At 45.4% G+C, this 18,196-nt stretch overlaps 1 protein-coding gene across 2 annotated transcripts in view; it reads right to left on the bottom strand.

The window, feature by feature from the left end:
- LOC144482885 (sodium/hydrogen exchanger 9B2-like) overlaps window positions 1-18,196 on the bottom strand; it is a 142,935-nt gene that overhangs the window by 90,671 nt on the left and 34,068 nt on the right. Inside the window, exons 2-3 of one of the 2 annotated variants that reach the window (XM_078201806.1) lie at window positions 13,798-13,948; window positions 1,308-1,439 (exon numbers count right to left, since the gene is read on the bottom strand). Coding sequence is in view for 1 of the 2 variants with exons in the window: in XM_078201763.1 (XP_078057889.1) it covers window positions 1,308-1,439 (132 nt within the window). In the remaining variant the exon portion in view is untranslated. The remainder of the gene's footprint in view (window positions 1-1,307; window positions 1,440-13,797; window positions 13,949-18,196) is intronic. The other variant, XM_078201763.1, reaches the window with a different exon arrangement.

Raw genomic sequence — 18,196 nt, 5'->3', positions numbered from 1 at the left:
GGGCAATTTAGCATGGCCAATCCACCTAATCTGCACATCCTTGGGCTCTGGGAGGAAACCGGAACACCTGGAGAAAACCCACACAGACACGGGGAGAACATGCAACTCCACCCAGGGTGGAATTGAGCTCAGCTCCCTGGTGCTCTGAGGCAGCAATGCAGCTCCCCCTCCCCCCGGAAACACCATCAGCTGGAAATTTCCTTCCAAGTCACTCATCATCCCAACATCCCGAATATATCGTTGTTTCTTCACTGTCGCTGGATCAAAATCATGGAACTCCTTCCCTAATGGCATTATAGGTATATCTACACCACACGGACTGCAGTGGTTCAAGAAGGCAGTTCACCACTGCTTTCTGAAGGGCAATTAGGGATGAGCAATAAATGCTGACCTAGCCAATGAAGCCTATGTCCCATAAATTAATTAATAAAAATAAATTTGTCCCAATGTGTGCAGCTCATATTTCTTCCCAATGTGATTCCACTTGGTGCAATGTGTGACATTTGACCTCATCAATCTAGTCTAGTGTTCTTTCCAGATTTTACATGTGTGTGTATAAATTCTTGCACTGTGAAAGGAGATTCTTGGACCTAAGACAGCTTTTGGTTGCAGCTTTGTTGTAAAACAAAACCAAAAATGCTCAAAACACTCATCAGATCATGCAGCAACTGTGCAAAGTCCCGAGATGGAAATGCTGCAGACTGCCACTATTATTGTCCTACAGAGGTAGACTGTTGCTGCTGCCTATCTACAAGTACGTAGACACCAGAGGTGGGAAATCATGCACTTGCTGTTGGTTAGTGAGGCAGCAACATCAAGGCCATATTTCTATCCATTCCAATCCACTGGGCCTTGGCTCTGCATTCTCTCTTCACCAAACTGGCACATAAAGCTTCAGCAGCTTGCCTGGTGCTGTGAATGCACCCATCATGCTTCCATAGATGCAGGTAGTGAACTCCTCCAATTGACGTGCAATCTGTTACACATCCTTAGAGACCCAGAGCAGAATTTAGAGCCGTGCCGTGGCAGGGATTTTGCTATAAAATGAAGTGAGTCGTTCAGAAGTCCATGAACTTTGAAAGGACCAGAAAATCCCATGGCAGCAGGGGCTGTAAAATTCTTCCAGCAGTGTTTGCACAAATACTTGAGTTCTAATTTTTAAAAACAGCATCTTTGAGATTTGTGTTCAAAAACATTTCAGCAGTGGATACATGTCCTGACCCTTCATTTTACAATATCTTTCTCTTTATCTTCCACCCCCAGCTCCTCCTGTTCACTCACGCACCATCATTATTCTATAAATGTACCTCTGTTCACTGTCTATTGCCCTTCGGGTGGATGGTTCAGCAGGAAGGGGGTGTGATAAAGTGCTAGCAAGTTGGAAGCAAGTGGGCCAGGTAGCTGTGGTTCCTTTTCTGTTTCCTCTTGATATATCGCATCTAGGAAAGAAGAATAATATTAGAGATGGGTTGCTGAAGAACAGAATTCATTTATGTGCTCTATGATCTCGGACAAATGGTAATGCAGGGTGTAACTGGAGAAGAAAGGAAAACAAAATGTCAAGGCAAACCTGCAGCTGACACCCGCTCTAACCCACGTCAGTAGGAAGACCATAATAAGGGCCATGACAGCTGCATGCACCAAGAAATACATACATAAGGGTGTCAGTGGGTTGGCATGCATCCAATGTTACTAAAAACCCATAATACTTCCTAAGCATTAATGGTCAACTATTGAAGCAGTTCAATACTAAAGGGGTGTTTTTAAATTTGATCTTGGGGGGGTCGGTAATGCTAGAAGGCCATAACAATCTACATCCACAAAATCATGATAGCGTTCTAAAGAAAGCTCCCTGGCCCAAAACGTTTCCCTCTTTACAGTTGCTGTCAGATATGTTGAGTATTTCCATCATTTTCTGGTTTTAAGGTTGGTGGTGCTCACTCACTTTGAAAGGCATTCAAAGTAAAGCAGTTAGAGATGAGTTTCACAACAACCAGCATCTTTAATCATAGTTTTGTCTGACATTAGGTCACAAATTACTATATATTTAATTTGCCATGGTAGGACTTGAACTGACCATCTCTTCCTAGTTCAATACCACAAACCCCGTTGTTATATTTTGTGCAGTACGATTTTGGAAGTAAGCTCGTTCCTCTTACCCAACCGTTTAAAATCATTAAACATCTTGCATTATTACCAAGTTGTTGTCTCTGAATGTTTTAGCATCTGCTTCCATTGGCTATTTGAGCACATTTGAGATCTTCGATGCTGTCTCAATCAGGGTCACCCTCTTCTGCCTTACCCGAATTAGCCGGCAGCACTTCAACTACTGCTACCTCTGAGCATTTATTACTCTTCAGCAGAAGCATGACATTGTCTCATAAACTCCAGCTGACAGCAATATTGGTTAACAGTAACCAGACTTTAAACTTCTATAGATGTCTGATCCCAACGTACCCTCTCTCACTCCTTAATGAATAAGCTTCTAAAGATGTTAACAATTTGGGGAGGTTGCCCAAAATATTCTACTTAGATTGCCTCCAGAAGCTTGAGTGTGGTGGGTTCAGCACTATTGCAGTTGGACAGACTCCTGACCTTCCCACAACCGTAGTCATGATGTGGAGATGCCGGCGTTGGACTGGGGTAAACACAGTAAGAAGTCTCACAACACCAGGTTAAAGTCCAACAGGTTATTTGGTAGCAAACGCCACTAGCTTTCAGAGCGTGCTGCTCCTTCATCAGGTGGAGTGGGAGATCTGTTCATAAACAGGGCACAGAGACACAAAACCGGTTTGTGTCTCTGTGCCCTGTTTGTGAGCAGATCTCCCACTCCACCTGACGAAGGAGCAGCGCTCTGAAAGCTAGTGGCGTTTGCTACCAAATAACCTGTTGGACTTTAACCTGGTGTTGTTAGACTTCTTGCTGTGCTTCCCACAACCAACAGTGTTCATACCTCAAAGGAAAGATCTAGGCTCTTGCCTTCTATAATAAACTTTCATTCTGAATATATTAAATGCAGGGCTATTACCTGTATGCATGTTATTGTCAGGTCCAGGTACATAGCAGTTATGCCCACTCTGTTACACATTCTAAATTACCTTTGGTCAGTCAGTTCTTCTGGGCCACTTTAAAATCTGAAGGAACAGGGCCAAGTGGAAAAGTTACTGTTGTGTTGAATTCCCTTTTCCTTGCCTTGGCCGCATGAATTATTTCCATGCATTATGCCTATTGTGAAGGGACTTAAAATACATTGCTAAGCGACATTAATAAAGGCCTGAGACAGGCCAATTTAAATTTTAAGCTTTGTGCAGGCATAAGGTATGAATGCTGTCAGAAGTGGGCAAGCCAGGAGTCTGTGCAACTGCATTTGCATTGCATTTAATGTGGTTCCAGAAACATACAGAATACTAGGGTTATACTGATGATGAAACTCAGTGGCTGACCTGATTATAGGATAAATGATAAAAGACAAAACACTTTGGAGAAGTTGGAGAAAAACTTCACAGCTTCTTGTGTCTATCCTTTAGTTCTATGGTACAGAGTATTGGTATACAACTCGAGCAAGACCGTGACTTAAATGAAATAGATCTAAACTTGCTAAATAATTTTGTGTGAAAATTCTTTAGCTAATTCCCCAACCGGTAGGATAGTTTACCAATTAATTCAGCACATTCCTGAATTTATGTTTTGCTCTAATTTACTAAAAACATTTGTTAAAATTTAAAAATATTTTTCCAAATGTTGCACACTTGTGGCTGGATTCTTTTCGAAGAAGGATTGCACTTGTAATGACGAGCAATGATTACAAATCCATCATTACTTTTACTGTTAATCTTCTTATTCAGAAAATAAAAGGAAATTACATTGCATGTCCTTGTCCACTGACTTAGTCACCGTCTCTAAAAACGTTGCATAAAATTCTCAAGAAATTCCAAGATAGCAGTTTTGACTGGCATCATTCGGATTTCTCTCATTTCCTTTCAAGTTTGGGATATATTTTATTTAATCTAAGAACCCTGTAGAGATTTAATTATTTCAATGACTTTATTATACTTATTTTATGAAATTGTCAATGACCTCATTCTTGCTTGATAATAGGTCCTATACATTCACCTGAAAGCATCTATTGCAGTCTAGTAAAGTACCACCATCTACTCACATCTTACCTATCCTCCATCAACATTAAACAGACACTGAAGATTATATGTACACTCACACAGCATGTTTGATCAGGGTTATTCAGTAAAGATCACAGTAAAATGCTTGAATCATAATTTAAAAGTAAAACCTGTAGAAGGTAAACAAAGAGGGGATTGTGTCATTCTCTAGAGTCTGAAATATACCTGTGACCAACTGTATATCGGGGAAAGCTCACAGTCAGTCACATGATCACTGACGTCAAGAGGAGAGATGTAGGTGAGGTGAGAATGACTACCCTTGACATCAAGGCAGCATTTGACCAAGTGTAGCATCAAGGAGCCCAAGCAAAACTAGAGTCAATGGAAATCAAGGGAAAAACTCCTCACTGCTTGGAGTCATACCTAGCACAAAGAAAGATGGCTGTGGTTATTGGAGATCAATCATCTCAGTCCCAGGACATTATTGAAAGAGTTCTCACCATAGAGTCTAGGCCCTTCCCAAAGCCAATCCACCATATCCAAGGCACAAATCAGGAGCGCGATGGAATACTCTCCCTTTGCCTGGATGACTTCAGATCCAATAACAATCACGAAGCTTGACACCATTCAGGACAAAGCAGCCTCCTTGATTAGTACTCCATCTACCACCGACACATAATGGCAGTAATAAGTATAATCTACAAGATGCACTGCAGGAACTCACCGAGGCTCCTTCAGCAGCATCTTCCAAACCCTAAACTTCTACCCGCTAGAAGGACAATGGCCACAGAAGCATGGGAGCATCACCACCTGCAAGTTCACTTCCAAATCACACACCATCCTGATTTGGACTTTATCGCCATTCCTTCAATGTCACTGGGTCAAAACCTAGGAACTCCTTCCCTAACAGCACTGTGGGTGAACCTATACCGCAGGGACTGTAGCCTATTAAGCTGGTGACTCGCTACCAGCTTCTCAAGGGTATTTAGGAATGGGCAATAAATACTGGCCTACTGAATGAATAAATCATAGAAACCCTACAGTGCAGAAACAGGCCATTCGGCCCATCAAGTCTGCACCGAACACAATCCCACCCAGGCCCTACTCCCATATCCCTACACATTTACCCGCTAATCCCTCTAATCTACGCACCTCAGGACACTAAGGGGCAATTTTAGCATGGCCAATCAACCTAACCCGCACATCGTTGGACTGTGGGAGGAAACCGGAGCACCCGGAGGAAACCCACGCAGACACGAGGAGAATGTGCAAACTCCACACAGACAGTGACCCAAGCCGGGAATCGAACCCAGGTCCCTGGAGCTGTGAAGCAGCAGTGCTAACCACTGTGCTACCGTGCCTTTATTCTTTATTATGACTGTAGGGAGATAATCAATAGCTTGTTAGGTTTTTTCCAACCTACAGTATCTCAGTCAGTCCACCTCCTCAACCCATTATAATGAAAATTTAAATAGTCCTGCATCATTACCTGGGAGGCTTGATTTAGTTCAGAGTGGGAACCAGGGAAATAGCCTTAAAGGCATTGCCTGAAGAGTTATTAAATAAATGGCAGCTCAAAGTGTTAGACAGAATGGTGCCTAGGCCTAAGCATACTCCCAGTAAGCAAAAATGCTATTTGCAGCAGTTTTATTTGTCTGATTAGGAGCCTGAAAAAAACATCAAACAAAAAGGCAGGTGTTAACATGATTGATAACAAGGAAATAACAAACATCTTACAACAGCAAAAACTACCATCCAGTCAGAAATTTATATCCAGGTAAAGGTACTTGAGAGTCACAGCGGCTACATTTTTGGTCATATTGAAGATGTACTGTCATGTAGGTTTTTTTTTAATGTCTGCTGCACAAAGGTAGGAGGATGAGGTCCAATTTAAGAGGAGAAAATGTGATATATCCTAAGCCAGTATCTAGGGGCTGCCAAATCAAATAGCAAGAGTAGGTTGGACATCAAAACCTTCTCCACTATAAGCAAAGGAGCTCATGTATGTTGCACTTCTAATAAACAGTTGGTAAAGGGAGAAACTAGAGCCACTCTCTATTTGGAATAGATTCATTTGGAAATTCTCATCGGTTCACTGTTTTCCAGTTGATTGCAATCTGGGAGACCTCAATCTCTGGAGAAGGGTAGAACCACTGACTATAACTTCTGGTTTGTGTGTTTAATTGCACGAGAGCATGCCAGAGGTTACTCTCAGTTTGAGAGGTGTAACAATAGTTAGTGAACGTGACATTTACTGTCATTGCTACTGCAACATCTGAGCCGACAATGCATTTTAGCACTACTCTGTTGTACCACTGCTTGAGTTGATGGTCCCACACATTAGTCCTACTTGAGGAAGGATTGACAATGAGCAGCACAGATTTAAAGTGATTTAAGTGATTTAAAAGAAGCAAAAGCAACATGAGGAAAATTTTTCAAACAGCGAGCAGTTGGAGTCTAGAACACACTACCTGGAAGTGTGGTGGTGGTAGATTAAATCGAGGCATTCAAAAAAGATGAGACTGTTATCTGTGAAGGATGAATGTGTAGGGTTATAGGGAGAAGGTGGAGGGAATGGATTAGGTGAATTGTTTATTCGGATCAAATCACACCAAATCAAAGAGAGCATGCGCAGATATTACAGCCGAACGGCCTCCTATGTTGTAACTATTCTGTGATTACTCATTGAAACATCACAGATAGATAGTGTCTCCTGACTTCACTATACTTCTATGTCAGTCAGTGTCGCTTTATGTTTTTTTATTATTTACAAGATGTGGGCATCGCTGGCTATGTCAGCATTTATTGCCCATCCCTAGTTGCCCATCAGGGTTGGTGGTGAGCTGCCTACTCGAACATCTGAAGTCCCCGAGGTGTAGGTATATCCATTGTGCTGTTCGGGATAAAATTCCAGGATTTTGACCCAGTGACAGTGTAGGATCAGCGATATATTTCCAAGTCAGAATTGTGAGTGACTTGGAAGAGAACTCCAGGTAGTGGTGTTCCCAAGTATCTGATGCTCATGTCTTTCTAGATGGGAATAGTCGAGTGTTTGGAAGGTGCTGCCTAAGGAACCTTGGTGAGTTCCTGGAGTGCGTCTTGTAGATGGTACACAGCTGCCATTGTTCATCGGTGGCAAGAGATTGAACATTCATAGAAGGGATAGCAATCAAGTGGGCTGCTTTGTCTGGATGGTGTCGAGCTTCTTGAGTGTTGTTGGAGCTGCACCCATCTAGACAGGTGGAGGGTATTCCATTACACTCCTGTTTTTTGCCTTATAATGGTGAAGAGACTTTGGGGGGGTGGGGGTGTGGTCAGGAGGTGAGTTACCCGTTGCAGGATTCCTAGCCTTTGACCTGCTTTGGTAGCCACAGTATTTATATGGCTAGTCCAATTCAGTGTCTGGACAATGGTAACCCCCAGGATGTTGATAGTGGGGGATTCAGTGATGGTAATGTCATTGAATGTTAAGGGACAATGGTTAGGTCCTCTCTTGTTGGAGATCATAGAATCATAGAACCATACAGTGCAGCAAAGGCCCTTTGTCCCATCGAGTCCACACCGACACATTAGAAACACTTGAACTCCCACCTAATCCCATCTGCCAGCACTTGGCCCATAGCCCTGAATGTTATGATGTGCCAAGTGTTCATCCAGATACTTTTTAAAGGATGTGAGGCAATCCGCCTCTACCATCCTCCCAGGCAGCGCTGGAGATGATCATTGCCTGGCACCCATGTGGCGCGAATGTTACTTGCCACATGTCATCCAAAGCCTGGATATTGTCCAGGTCTTGCTGCATTTGGACATGAACTGCTTCAGTATCTGAAGAGTCCTGAATGGTGTTGAACATTGTACAGTCATCTGCAAACATCCCCACTTATGATCTTTATGTTGGAAGGGAGTCAATGATGAAACAGCTGAAGATGGTTGGGCTTAGGACTCTACCCTGAGGAACACCTACAGTGATGTCCTGGAGCTGAGATTATTGACCTTCCAATCATCTTCCTTTGTGCCAGGTATGACTGTAACTAGCAATTATACCTGGCACACTGATTTCCAGGCTCCAGTTTTGCTGGGGCTCCTTGATGCCACACTCTGTCAAATGCTGCCTTAATGTCAAGGTCAGTCACTCTCACCTCACCTCTGACAGTCATCTCTTTTGTTCATGTTTGAATCAAGGCTGTAATGAGGTCAAGAGCTGACTGGCCCTGACAGAACCCAAGCTGAGCTTCCATGAGCAGGTTATTGCTGAGTAGGTGCCGCTCGATAGCACTCTTGATGATCCTTTCTATCACTTTATTGATGATCGAGAATAGACTGATGGGGTGGTAACTGTCCAGGTTGGATTTGTCCTGATTTTTGGGTACAAGACATACCTGGGCAACTACCCACATTGTAAGGTAGATGCCAGTGTTGTAGCTGTGCTGTAATATCTTGGCTAGGGCCATGGCAAGTTCTGAAACTCAAATCTTTAGGATTACTGCTGGAATATTGCCTTTGCAGTATCCAGTGCATTCAGCTTTTCTTGATATCACATGGAGTGAATCGAATCAACTGAAGACTGACATCTGTGCTGCTGGGACCTCCAGAGCATGCCGGGATAGATCATCTACTCGGCACCTTCGGCTGAAGATTGCTGCAAATGCTTCAGCCTTATTTTTTGCACAGATGTGCTGGGCTCCTCCATCACTGAGGATGGGGATATTTGTGAAGTCTCCTCCTTCAGTGAGTTGTTTAATTGCCCACCACCATTCACGACTGGATGTGGCAGGACTGCAGAGCTTAGATCTGATCCATTGGTTGTGAAATTGCTTCGCTCTGTTTATTATTTGCTGCTTATGCTGTTGGCCATGCAAGTAGTCCTGTGTTGTAGTTTCATCAGGTTGACACCTAATTTTTAGATAGGTCTGGTGTTGCACCTGGTATGCCCTCCTGCACCCTTCATTGCGTGCCCAAACAGCCATCCAATAAATATCTTCCACCTCTATGAACTGAACCTCAATTGATACAACTAATAATGTAGACCTGGAAAAAAGCTCCAAAAACACAAGTCTTTCTTCATGACTGTAAGCCCTTATCCTTGCAGCTAAAAACAGAGGGAGCTCTGGAGGAGTACAAAGAAAGTAGGAAAGAACTCAAACGGGGAATTAGAAGGGCAAAAAGGAGTCATGAAATGTCCTTGGCAGACAGGATTAAGGAGAATCCCAAGGCATTTTATTCATACGTTAGGAACAAAAGGGTTGTCAGGGAAAAAATCGGACCTCTCAGGGACAAAAGTGGGGAATTATGCTTGGAGCCCAAAGAAGTAGGGGAAATCCTAAATGAATACTTTGCGTCGGTATTCACAAAGGCGAGGGATGTGTTGACTGGGAGTGTCTCGGAGGGGAGTGTTGAACCGTTGGAGAAAATCTCCATTACAAGGGAGGAAGTGTTAGGTTTGTTAGAGAATATAAAGACTGACAAATCCCCAGGGCCTGATGGAATCTATCCAAGGCTGCTCAGGGAGACGAGAGATGAAATCGCTGGGCCTCTGACGCAAATCTTTGTCTCGTCACTGGACGCAGGTGAGGTCCCAGAGGATTGGAGGATAGCTAATGTGGTCCCGTTATTTAAGAAGGGTAGGAAGGATAACCCAGGTAATTATAGGCCAATGAGCTTGACATCCGTGGTGGGGAAGTTGTTGGAGAAGATTCTTAGAGATAGGATGTATGCACATTTAGAAAGGAATAAACTCATTAACGATAGTCAGCATGGTTTTGTGAGAGGGAGGTCATGCCTCACTAACCTGGTGGAGTTTTTTGAAGAAGTGACTAGAATGGTTGACGAGGGAAGGGCCGTGGATGTCGTCTATATGAACTTTAGTAAAGCGTTTGACAAAGTCCCTCATGGTAGGCTGGTGAAAAAGGTTGGATCTCATGGGATAAAGGGGGAGGTGGCTAGATGGGTAGAGAACTGGCTTGGTCACAGAAGACAGAGGGTGGTAGTGGAAGGGTCTTTTTCCGGCTGGAGGCCTGTGACTAGTGGTGTTCCGCAGGGCGCAGGGCTCTGTATTGGGACCTCTGCTGTTTGTGATTTATATAAACGATCTGGAAGAAGGTGTAACTGGGGTGATCAGTAAGTTTGCGGACGACACGAAAATGGCTGGACTTGCAGATAGTGAGGAGCATTGTCAGAGGCTACAGAAGGATATAGATAGGCTGGAAATTTGGGCAAAGAAATGACAGATGGAGTTCAATCCTGATAAATGCGAAGTGATGCATTTTGGTAGAAATAATGTAGGGAGGAGCTATACGATAAATGGCAGAACCATAAAGAACAAAGAACAGTACAGCACAGGAAACAGGCCCTTCGGCCCTCCAAGCCTGTGCCGCTCCTTGGTCCAACTAGACCAATCGTTTGTATCCCTCCATTCCCAGGCTGCTCATGTGACTATCCAGGTAAGTCTTAAACGATGTCAGCGTGCCTGCCTCCACCACCCTACTTGGCAGCGCATTCCAGGCCCCCACCACCCTCTGTGTAAAAAACGTCCCTCTGATGTCTGAGTTATACTTCGCCCCTCTCAGCTTGAGCCCGTGACCCCTCGTGATCGTCACCTCCGACCTGGGAAAAAGCTTCCCACTGTTCACCCTATCTATACCCTTCATAATCTTGTATACCTCTATTAGATCTCCCCTCATTCTCCGTCTTTCCAAGGAGAACAACCCCAGTCTACCCAATCTCTCCTCATAGCTAAGACCCTCCATACCAGGCAACATCCTGGTAAACCTTCTCTGCACTCTCTCCAATGCCTCCACGTCCTTCTGGTAGTGCGGCGACCAGAACTGGACGCAGTACTCCAAATGTGGCCTAACCAGCGTTCTATACAGCTGCATCATCAGACTCCAGCTTTTATTCTCTATACCCCGTCCTATAAAGGCAAGCATACCATATGCCTTCTTCACCACCTTCTCCACCTGTGTTGCCACCTTCAAGGATTTGTGGACTTGCACACCTAGGTCCCTCTGTGTTTCTATACTCCTGATGACTCTGCCATTTATTGTATAACTCCTCCCTACATTATTTCTTCCAAAATGCATCACTTCGCATTTATCCGGATTAAACTCCATCTGCCACCTCTCCGCCCAATTTTCCAGCCTATCTATATCCTGCTGTATTGCCCAACAATGCTCTTCGCTATCCGCAATTCCAGCCATCTTCGTGTCATCCGCAAACTTGCTGATTACACCAGTTACACCTTCTTCCAAATCATTTATATATATCACAAATAGCAGAGGTCCCAGTACAGAGCCCTGCGAAACACCACTGGTCACAGACCTCCAGCCGGAAAAAGACCCTTCGACCACTACCCTCTGTCTCCTATGGCCAAGCCAGTTCTCCACCCATCTAGCCACTTCTCCTTGTATCCCATGAGCCTTAACCTTCTTAACCAACCTGCTATGTGGGACTTTGTCAAATGCCTTACTGAAATCCATATAGACGACATCCACGGCCCTTCCTTCATCAACCGTTTTTGTCACTTCCTCAAAAAACTCCACCAAATTTGTAAGGCACGACCTCCCTCTTACAAAACCATGCTGTCTGTCACTAATGAGATTGTTTCGTTCTAAATGCACATACATCCTGCCTCTAAGAATCCTCTCCAACAACTTCCCCACCACGGACGTCAAGCTCACCGGCCTATAATTTCCTGGGTTATCCCTGCTACCCTTCTTAAACAACGGGACCACATTCGCTATCCTCCAATCCTCAGGGACCTCACCCGTGTCCAAAGAAGTGACAAAGATTTCTGTCAGAGGCCCAGCAATTTCACCTCTCGTCTCCCTGAGCAGTCGAGAATAGATGCCATCAGGCCCTGGGGCTTTGTCAGTTTTAATGTTCCCTAAAAAACCTAACACTTCCTCTCTTGTAATGGAGATTTTCTCTAACGGGTCAACACCTCCCTCCGAGACACTCCCGGTTAACACGCCCCTCTCCTTCGTGAATACCGATGCAAAGTATTCATTTAGGATTTCCCCTATTCCCTTGGGTTCTAAGCATAAATGCCCTCCTTTGTCCCCGAGAGGTCCTCTCCTTAGCTAGCCTTGCCCTGGCCCCCAGCTCAACCCCAGCCTCAGTATTTACTGACCTCCTGTTTTGTTCCCCACCCCCCTGCCACACTAGTTTAAATCCTGCCGAAACACTCTAGCAAAACCCCCAGCCAGGATATTTGCTCCCTTCCAGTTAAGGTGTAACCCATCCTTTCTGTACAGTTGCCATCCTGACTTGAAGATTTCCCAGTTATCTATGAATTTAAAACCCTCCCTCTTGCACCAGTCCTTTAGCCACGCGTTCAACTGTAGAATCTCCCTGTTCCGAGCCTCACTTGCACTAGACACCGGGAGCAGTCCAGAGATTGCTACCCTGGAGGTCTTACTTTTTAGCCTAGCACCCAACTCCCTGAATTTCTCTCGTATGACCCCCCTGCTCTTCCTACCTACATCATTTCCACCAATGTGTACAATCACATCAGTTTGACTACCTTCCTTTTTAAATATGCTTCCTACCCTCTCGGAGACATCCAGTACCCCGGCACCAGGGAGGCAGACTACCATCATGGATTCTCGTTCACTCCCACAGAACCGCCTGTCCGTGCCTCTAACCATTGCGTCCCCCACAACTATCGCTCTCCTAAACCCCTTCTTTCCCTTCCGGACCCCTGAGCCTGTCTCCGTGGAGGCGATCTGGTCCTCGTGGCTTACCCCTGGAGGGTCATCCCCCTCCACAGAATCCAAAACAATATACCTATTGTGGAGGGGGACAACCTCCAAAGGGTGTAGATACTCAGAGGGACCTTGGTGTGCAAGTCCACAGATCCTTGAAGGTGACATCACAGGTGGAGAAGGTGGTGAAGAAGGCATATGGCATGCTTGCCTTTATAGGACGGGGCATAGAGTATAAAAGTTGGGGTCTGATGTTGCAGTTGTATAGAACATTGGTTCGGCCACATTTGGAATACTGCGCCCAGTTCTGGTCGCCACACTACCAGAAAGACGTGGAGGCTTTGGAGAGAGTACAGAGGAGGTTTACCAGGATGTTGCCTGGTATGGAGGGGCTTAGTTATGAGGAGAGATTGGGTAAACTGGGGTTGTTCCCACTGGAAAGACGGAGGATGAGGGGAGACTTAATAGAGGTGTATAAAATAATAAAAGGCATAGATAGGGTGAACGGTGGGAAGCTTTTCCCCAGGTCGGTGGTGACGTTCACGAGGGGTCATAGGTTCAAGGTGAGGGGGGGGGGGGGGGGGGAGGTTTAACACAGATATCAGAAGGACATATTTTACACAGAGGGTGGTGAGGGCCTGGAATGCGCTGCCAGGCAAGGTGGTGGAGGCGGACACACTGGGAACGTTTAAGACTTATCTAGACAGCCATATGAACGGAGTGGGAATGGAGGGATACAAAAGAATGTTCTAGTTTGGACCAGGGAGCGGCACGGGCTTGGAGGGCCGAAGGGCCTGTTCCTGTGCTGTATTGTTCTTTGTTCTTTGTTTGTTTTGACAACACTAAGACGATATTGCATTTTCTATTCATTTTTTTAATTAAAAAAATTATATTCATTACTATCCTGTTGCCTGTCCAGAATTGTATACAATACTCCAACTGAAGCCTCAAGTGTTCCATAAGTTCCTGTCCCTTACCTGCCAGTGCTGCTGCTTCCTTCTTGGCTGGTGATATCTAGCTTTGTTCCTTTGACAAAGTGGTGTTCACAACGTGCTTTTCCTTTATCGCATACACCAAAAGATTACTCTTCATTCCCTCCTTTCAATTCAGTTTTTTGCAACTGAAAGCCTGTGTGTCGTAAGAAAAATCCAAATGAGAAACAACATCTGAACACATTTCACTGAACCATACCGATGCACTTAGTCATAGAGGTTTACAGCATGGGAATAGGCCCTTCGGCCCAACTTGTCCATGCTGCCCTTTTTTAAAAAATCCCTAAGCTAGTCCCAATTGCCCACATTTGGCCCATATCCCTCTATACCCATGTAAATGTCTAAATGCTTTTTAAAAGACAAAATTGTACGCGCTTCTACTACTACCTCTGGACTCACCACCCTGTGTGTAAAAAAATTGCCCCTCCGGACAATTTTGTATCTCTCCCCTCTTACCTTAAACCTATGCCCTCTAGTTTTAGACTCCCCTACCTTTGGGAAAAGATATTGACTAGCTGATCTATACCCCTCATTATTTTATAGACCTCTATAAGATCACCCCTCAGCCTTCTACACTCCAGAACAAAAGTCCCAGTCTATCCAGCCTCTCCTTATAACTCAATCCATCAAGTCCCAGAGGCATGCTAATAAATATTTCCTACACTTTTTCTACTTTAATAATATCCTTTCTATAATAGGGTGACCAGAACTGTACACGGTATTCCAAGTGTGGCCTTACCAATGTCTTGTACAACTTCAACAAGACATCCCAACTCCTGTATTCAATGTTCTGACCGATGAAACCAAGCATGCCGAATGCCTTCTTCACCACTCTGTCCACCTGTGACTCCACTTTCAAAGAGCTATGAACTGTACCCCTATATCTCTTTGTTCTGTAACTCTCCCCAACGCCCTACCATTAACTGAGTAAGTCCTGCCCTGGTTCAATCTACCAAAATGCATCACTTCGCATTTATCTAAATTAAACTCCATCTGCCATTCGTCAGCCCACTGGCCCAATTGATCAAGATCCCATTGTAATCCGAGATACCCGTCTTCACTGTCCACTATGCCACCAATCTTGGTGTCATCTGCAAACTTACTAACCATGCCTCCTATATTCTCATCCAAATCATTAATATAAATGACAAATAACAGTGGACCCAGCACTGATCCCTGAGGCACACCACTGGACACAGGCCTCCAGTTTGAAAAACAACCCTACAACCACCCTCTGGCTTCCGTCATCCTTGTGGAGAGGATCTCCAAGATCGCGCATATCGACACAGACATCAAGTTTCTACAAAGATGCATGAAAGCAGACAAGATACCGAAAGGGCTACAGGTCACGAACCCACTTAGGTCAACCTATAACACAGACTATGGAATGGAGTGTGGAATGGACTGCCTGCAGTGATAGTGGAGTCAGACACTTTAGGAACATTTAAGCGGTTATTGGATAGGCACATGGAGCACACCAGGATGATAGAACATAGAACATAGAACAGTACAGCACAGAACAGGCCCTTCGGCCCACGATGTTGTGCCGAGCTTTATCTGAAACCAAGATCAAGCTATCCCACTCCCTATCATCCTGGTGTGCTCCATGTGCCTATCCAATAACCGCTTAAATGTTCCTGAAGTGTCTGACTCCACTATCACTGCAGGCAGTCCATTCCACACCCCAACCACTCTCTGCGTAAAGAACCTACCTCTGATATCCTTCCTGTATCTCCCACCACGAACCCTATAGTTATGCCCCCTTGTAATAGCTCCATCCACCCGAGGAAATAGTCTTTGAACGTTCACTCTATCTATCCCCTTCATCATTTTATAAACCTCTATTAAGTCTCCCCTCAGCCTCCTCCGCTCCAGAGAGAACAGCCCTAGCTCCCTCAACCTTTCCTCATAAGACCTACCCTCCAAACCAGGCAGCATCCTGGTAAATCTCCTCTGCACTCTTTCCAGCGCTTCCACATCCTTCTTATAGTGAGGTGACCAGAACTGCACACAATATTCCAAATGTGGTCTCACCAAGGTCCTGTACAGTTGCAGCATAACCTTACGGCTCTTAAACTCCAACCCCCTGTTAATAAAAGCTAACACACTATAGGCCTTCTTCACAGCTCTATCCACTTGACTGGCAACCTTTAGAGATCTGTGGATATGAACCCCAAGATCTCTCTGTTCCCCCACAGTCTTCAGAACCCTACCTTTGACCCTGTAATCCACATTTAAATTTGTCCTACCAAAATGAATCACCTCACATTTATCAGGGTTAAACTCCATTTGCCATTTTTCAGCCCAGCTTTGCATCCTATCTATGTCTCTTTGCAGCCTACAACAGCCCTCCACCTCATCCACTACTCCACCAATCTTGGTGTCATCAGCAAATTTACTGATCCACCCTTCAGCCCCCTCCTCTAAGTCATTAATAAAAATCACAAAGAGCAGAGGACCAAGCACTGATCCCTGCGGCACTCCGCTAGCAACCTGCCTCCAATCCGAAAATTTTCCATCGACCACCACCCTCTGTCTTCGATCAGACAGCCAGTTACCTATTCAATCGGCCAACTTTCCCTACCAAATAGATAGGGAGTGGGATAGCTTGATCTTGGTTTCAGATAAAGCTCGGCACAACATCGTGGGCCGAAGGGCCTGTTCTGTGCTGTACTGTTCTATGTTCTACTACGCTGACAGACTTTGCCGTCGCACCTCCCTCACACTCCTCAACCACTTCATGCACCAGCTCTATAGCAAACGCCGCAACCTGGAAGCCAAGATAGAGTCCATATTCTCAACTTGCGCTCAGGACGCAGACCAGCTGCGAAACTCTGCCAAGCAGACGAGACAAAGGAACTACGCCATCTACATGCACACCAAGAACAGGAAACTTGAGAAACTCGGCATCACCACCAGCAGCAACCAAGCCTCCCTCGGTACCACAGTAGAAAACAGTACCAATGCAGGGAAGTCCATTGTCAACTTGTCAGACTACACACTTCAACCAGATGAAATCGAAGTTCTCAGCCGAGGGTTCAATTTCTGCCCCATCAAAATAGACCCCATCAGTCTTGCAGCAGACACAGAGGAATTCATCAGGCGAATGAGGCTGCGGGAGTTCTTCCACAAACCCAAGAGGCCAACAGCGAACACAATGAGACAGCCAATGAACTGGAACAGCCGACAGAGAGATCTGCAGTGCAGCAACCGAAGAGGATAGAGTCGAATTGGACTCCTCCGGAAGGCTGCTGCAATCGACTTGACATGTATGCCCAAGCCGTCAGGAGGTGCGTCAACACCAGATCCATCAGCCGCACTCACAAGACAGCCCCGAACATCACCCAAGCACAACGCAACGCCATCCGCGCTCTCAAGACCAACCGCAACATTGTTATCAAACCAGCAGACAAAGGAGGGGCCATCGTCATACTGAACAGAACGGATTACTGCAAAGAAGTGTACCGACAACTGAACAACGACGAATACTACAGACTGTTACCCGCAGATCCGACCAAAGAACACACCTGTCAACACAACAGACTGGTCAAGACCGTTGATCCGGATCTTCAGAACACCCTCCGTGCTCTCATCCCACATTCTCCCTGCGTTGGAGATCTCTACTGCCTCCCGAAGATACACAAGGCAAACACACTCGGCCATCCCATCGTACCGGGCAATGGGACCCTGTGCGAGAACCTCTCCGGCTATGTCGAGGGCATCCTGAAACCCATTGTACAAAGAACCCCCAGCTTTTGTCGCGACACGACGGACTTCCTACAGAAACTCGGCACACATGGAGCAGTTGAACCAGGAGCACTCCTCGTCACAATGGATGTCTCGGCACTCTACACCAGCATCCCCCACGACGATGGCATTGCTGCAACTGCCTCAGTATTAAACGCCAACAACTGCCAGTCTCCAGATGCAATTTTACAACTCATCCGCTTCATCCTGGACCACAATGTCTTCACCTTCAACAACCAGTTCTTCATCCAGACACATGGAACAGCCATGGGGACCGAATTCGCACCTCAATATGCCAACATTTTCATGCACAGATTCGAACAAGACCTCTTCACCGCACAGGACCTTCAACCGATGCTATACACTAGATACATCGATGATATTTTCTTCCTTTGGACTCATGGTGAACAATCACTGAAACAACTATATGATGACATCAACAAGTTCCATCCCACCATCAGACTCACATGGACTACTCTCTGGAATCGGTTGCATTCTTGGACGCACGCATCTCCATCAAGGACGGTCACCTCAGCACTTCACTGTACCGCAAGCCCACGGACAACCTCACGATGCTCCACTTCTCCAGCTTCCACACTCAACACGTTAAAGAAGCCATCCCCTACGGACAAGCCCT

This window comes from Mustelus asterias, chromosome 1 (genome assembly GCF_964213995.1).
Source record: "Mustelus asterias chromosome 1, sMusAst1.hap1.1, whole genome shotgun sequence".
NCBI lineage: Eukaryota > Metazoa > Chordata > Chondrichthyes > Carcharhiniformes > Triakidae > Mustelus > Mustelus asterias.
Note: the sequence above shows the minus strand (reverse complement) of the source record. Positions and strands in the feature narration are given on the sequence as shown.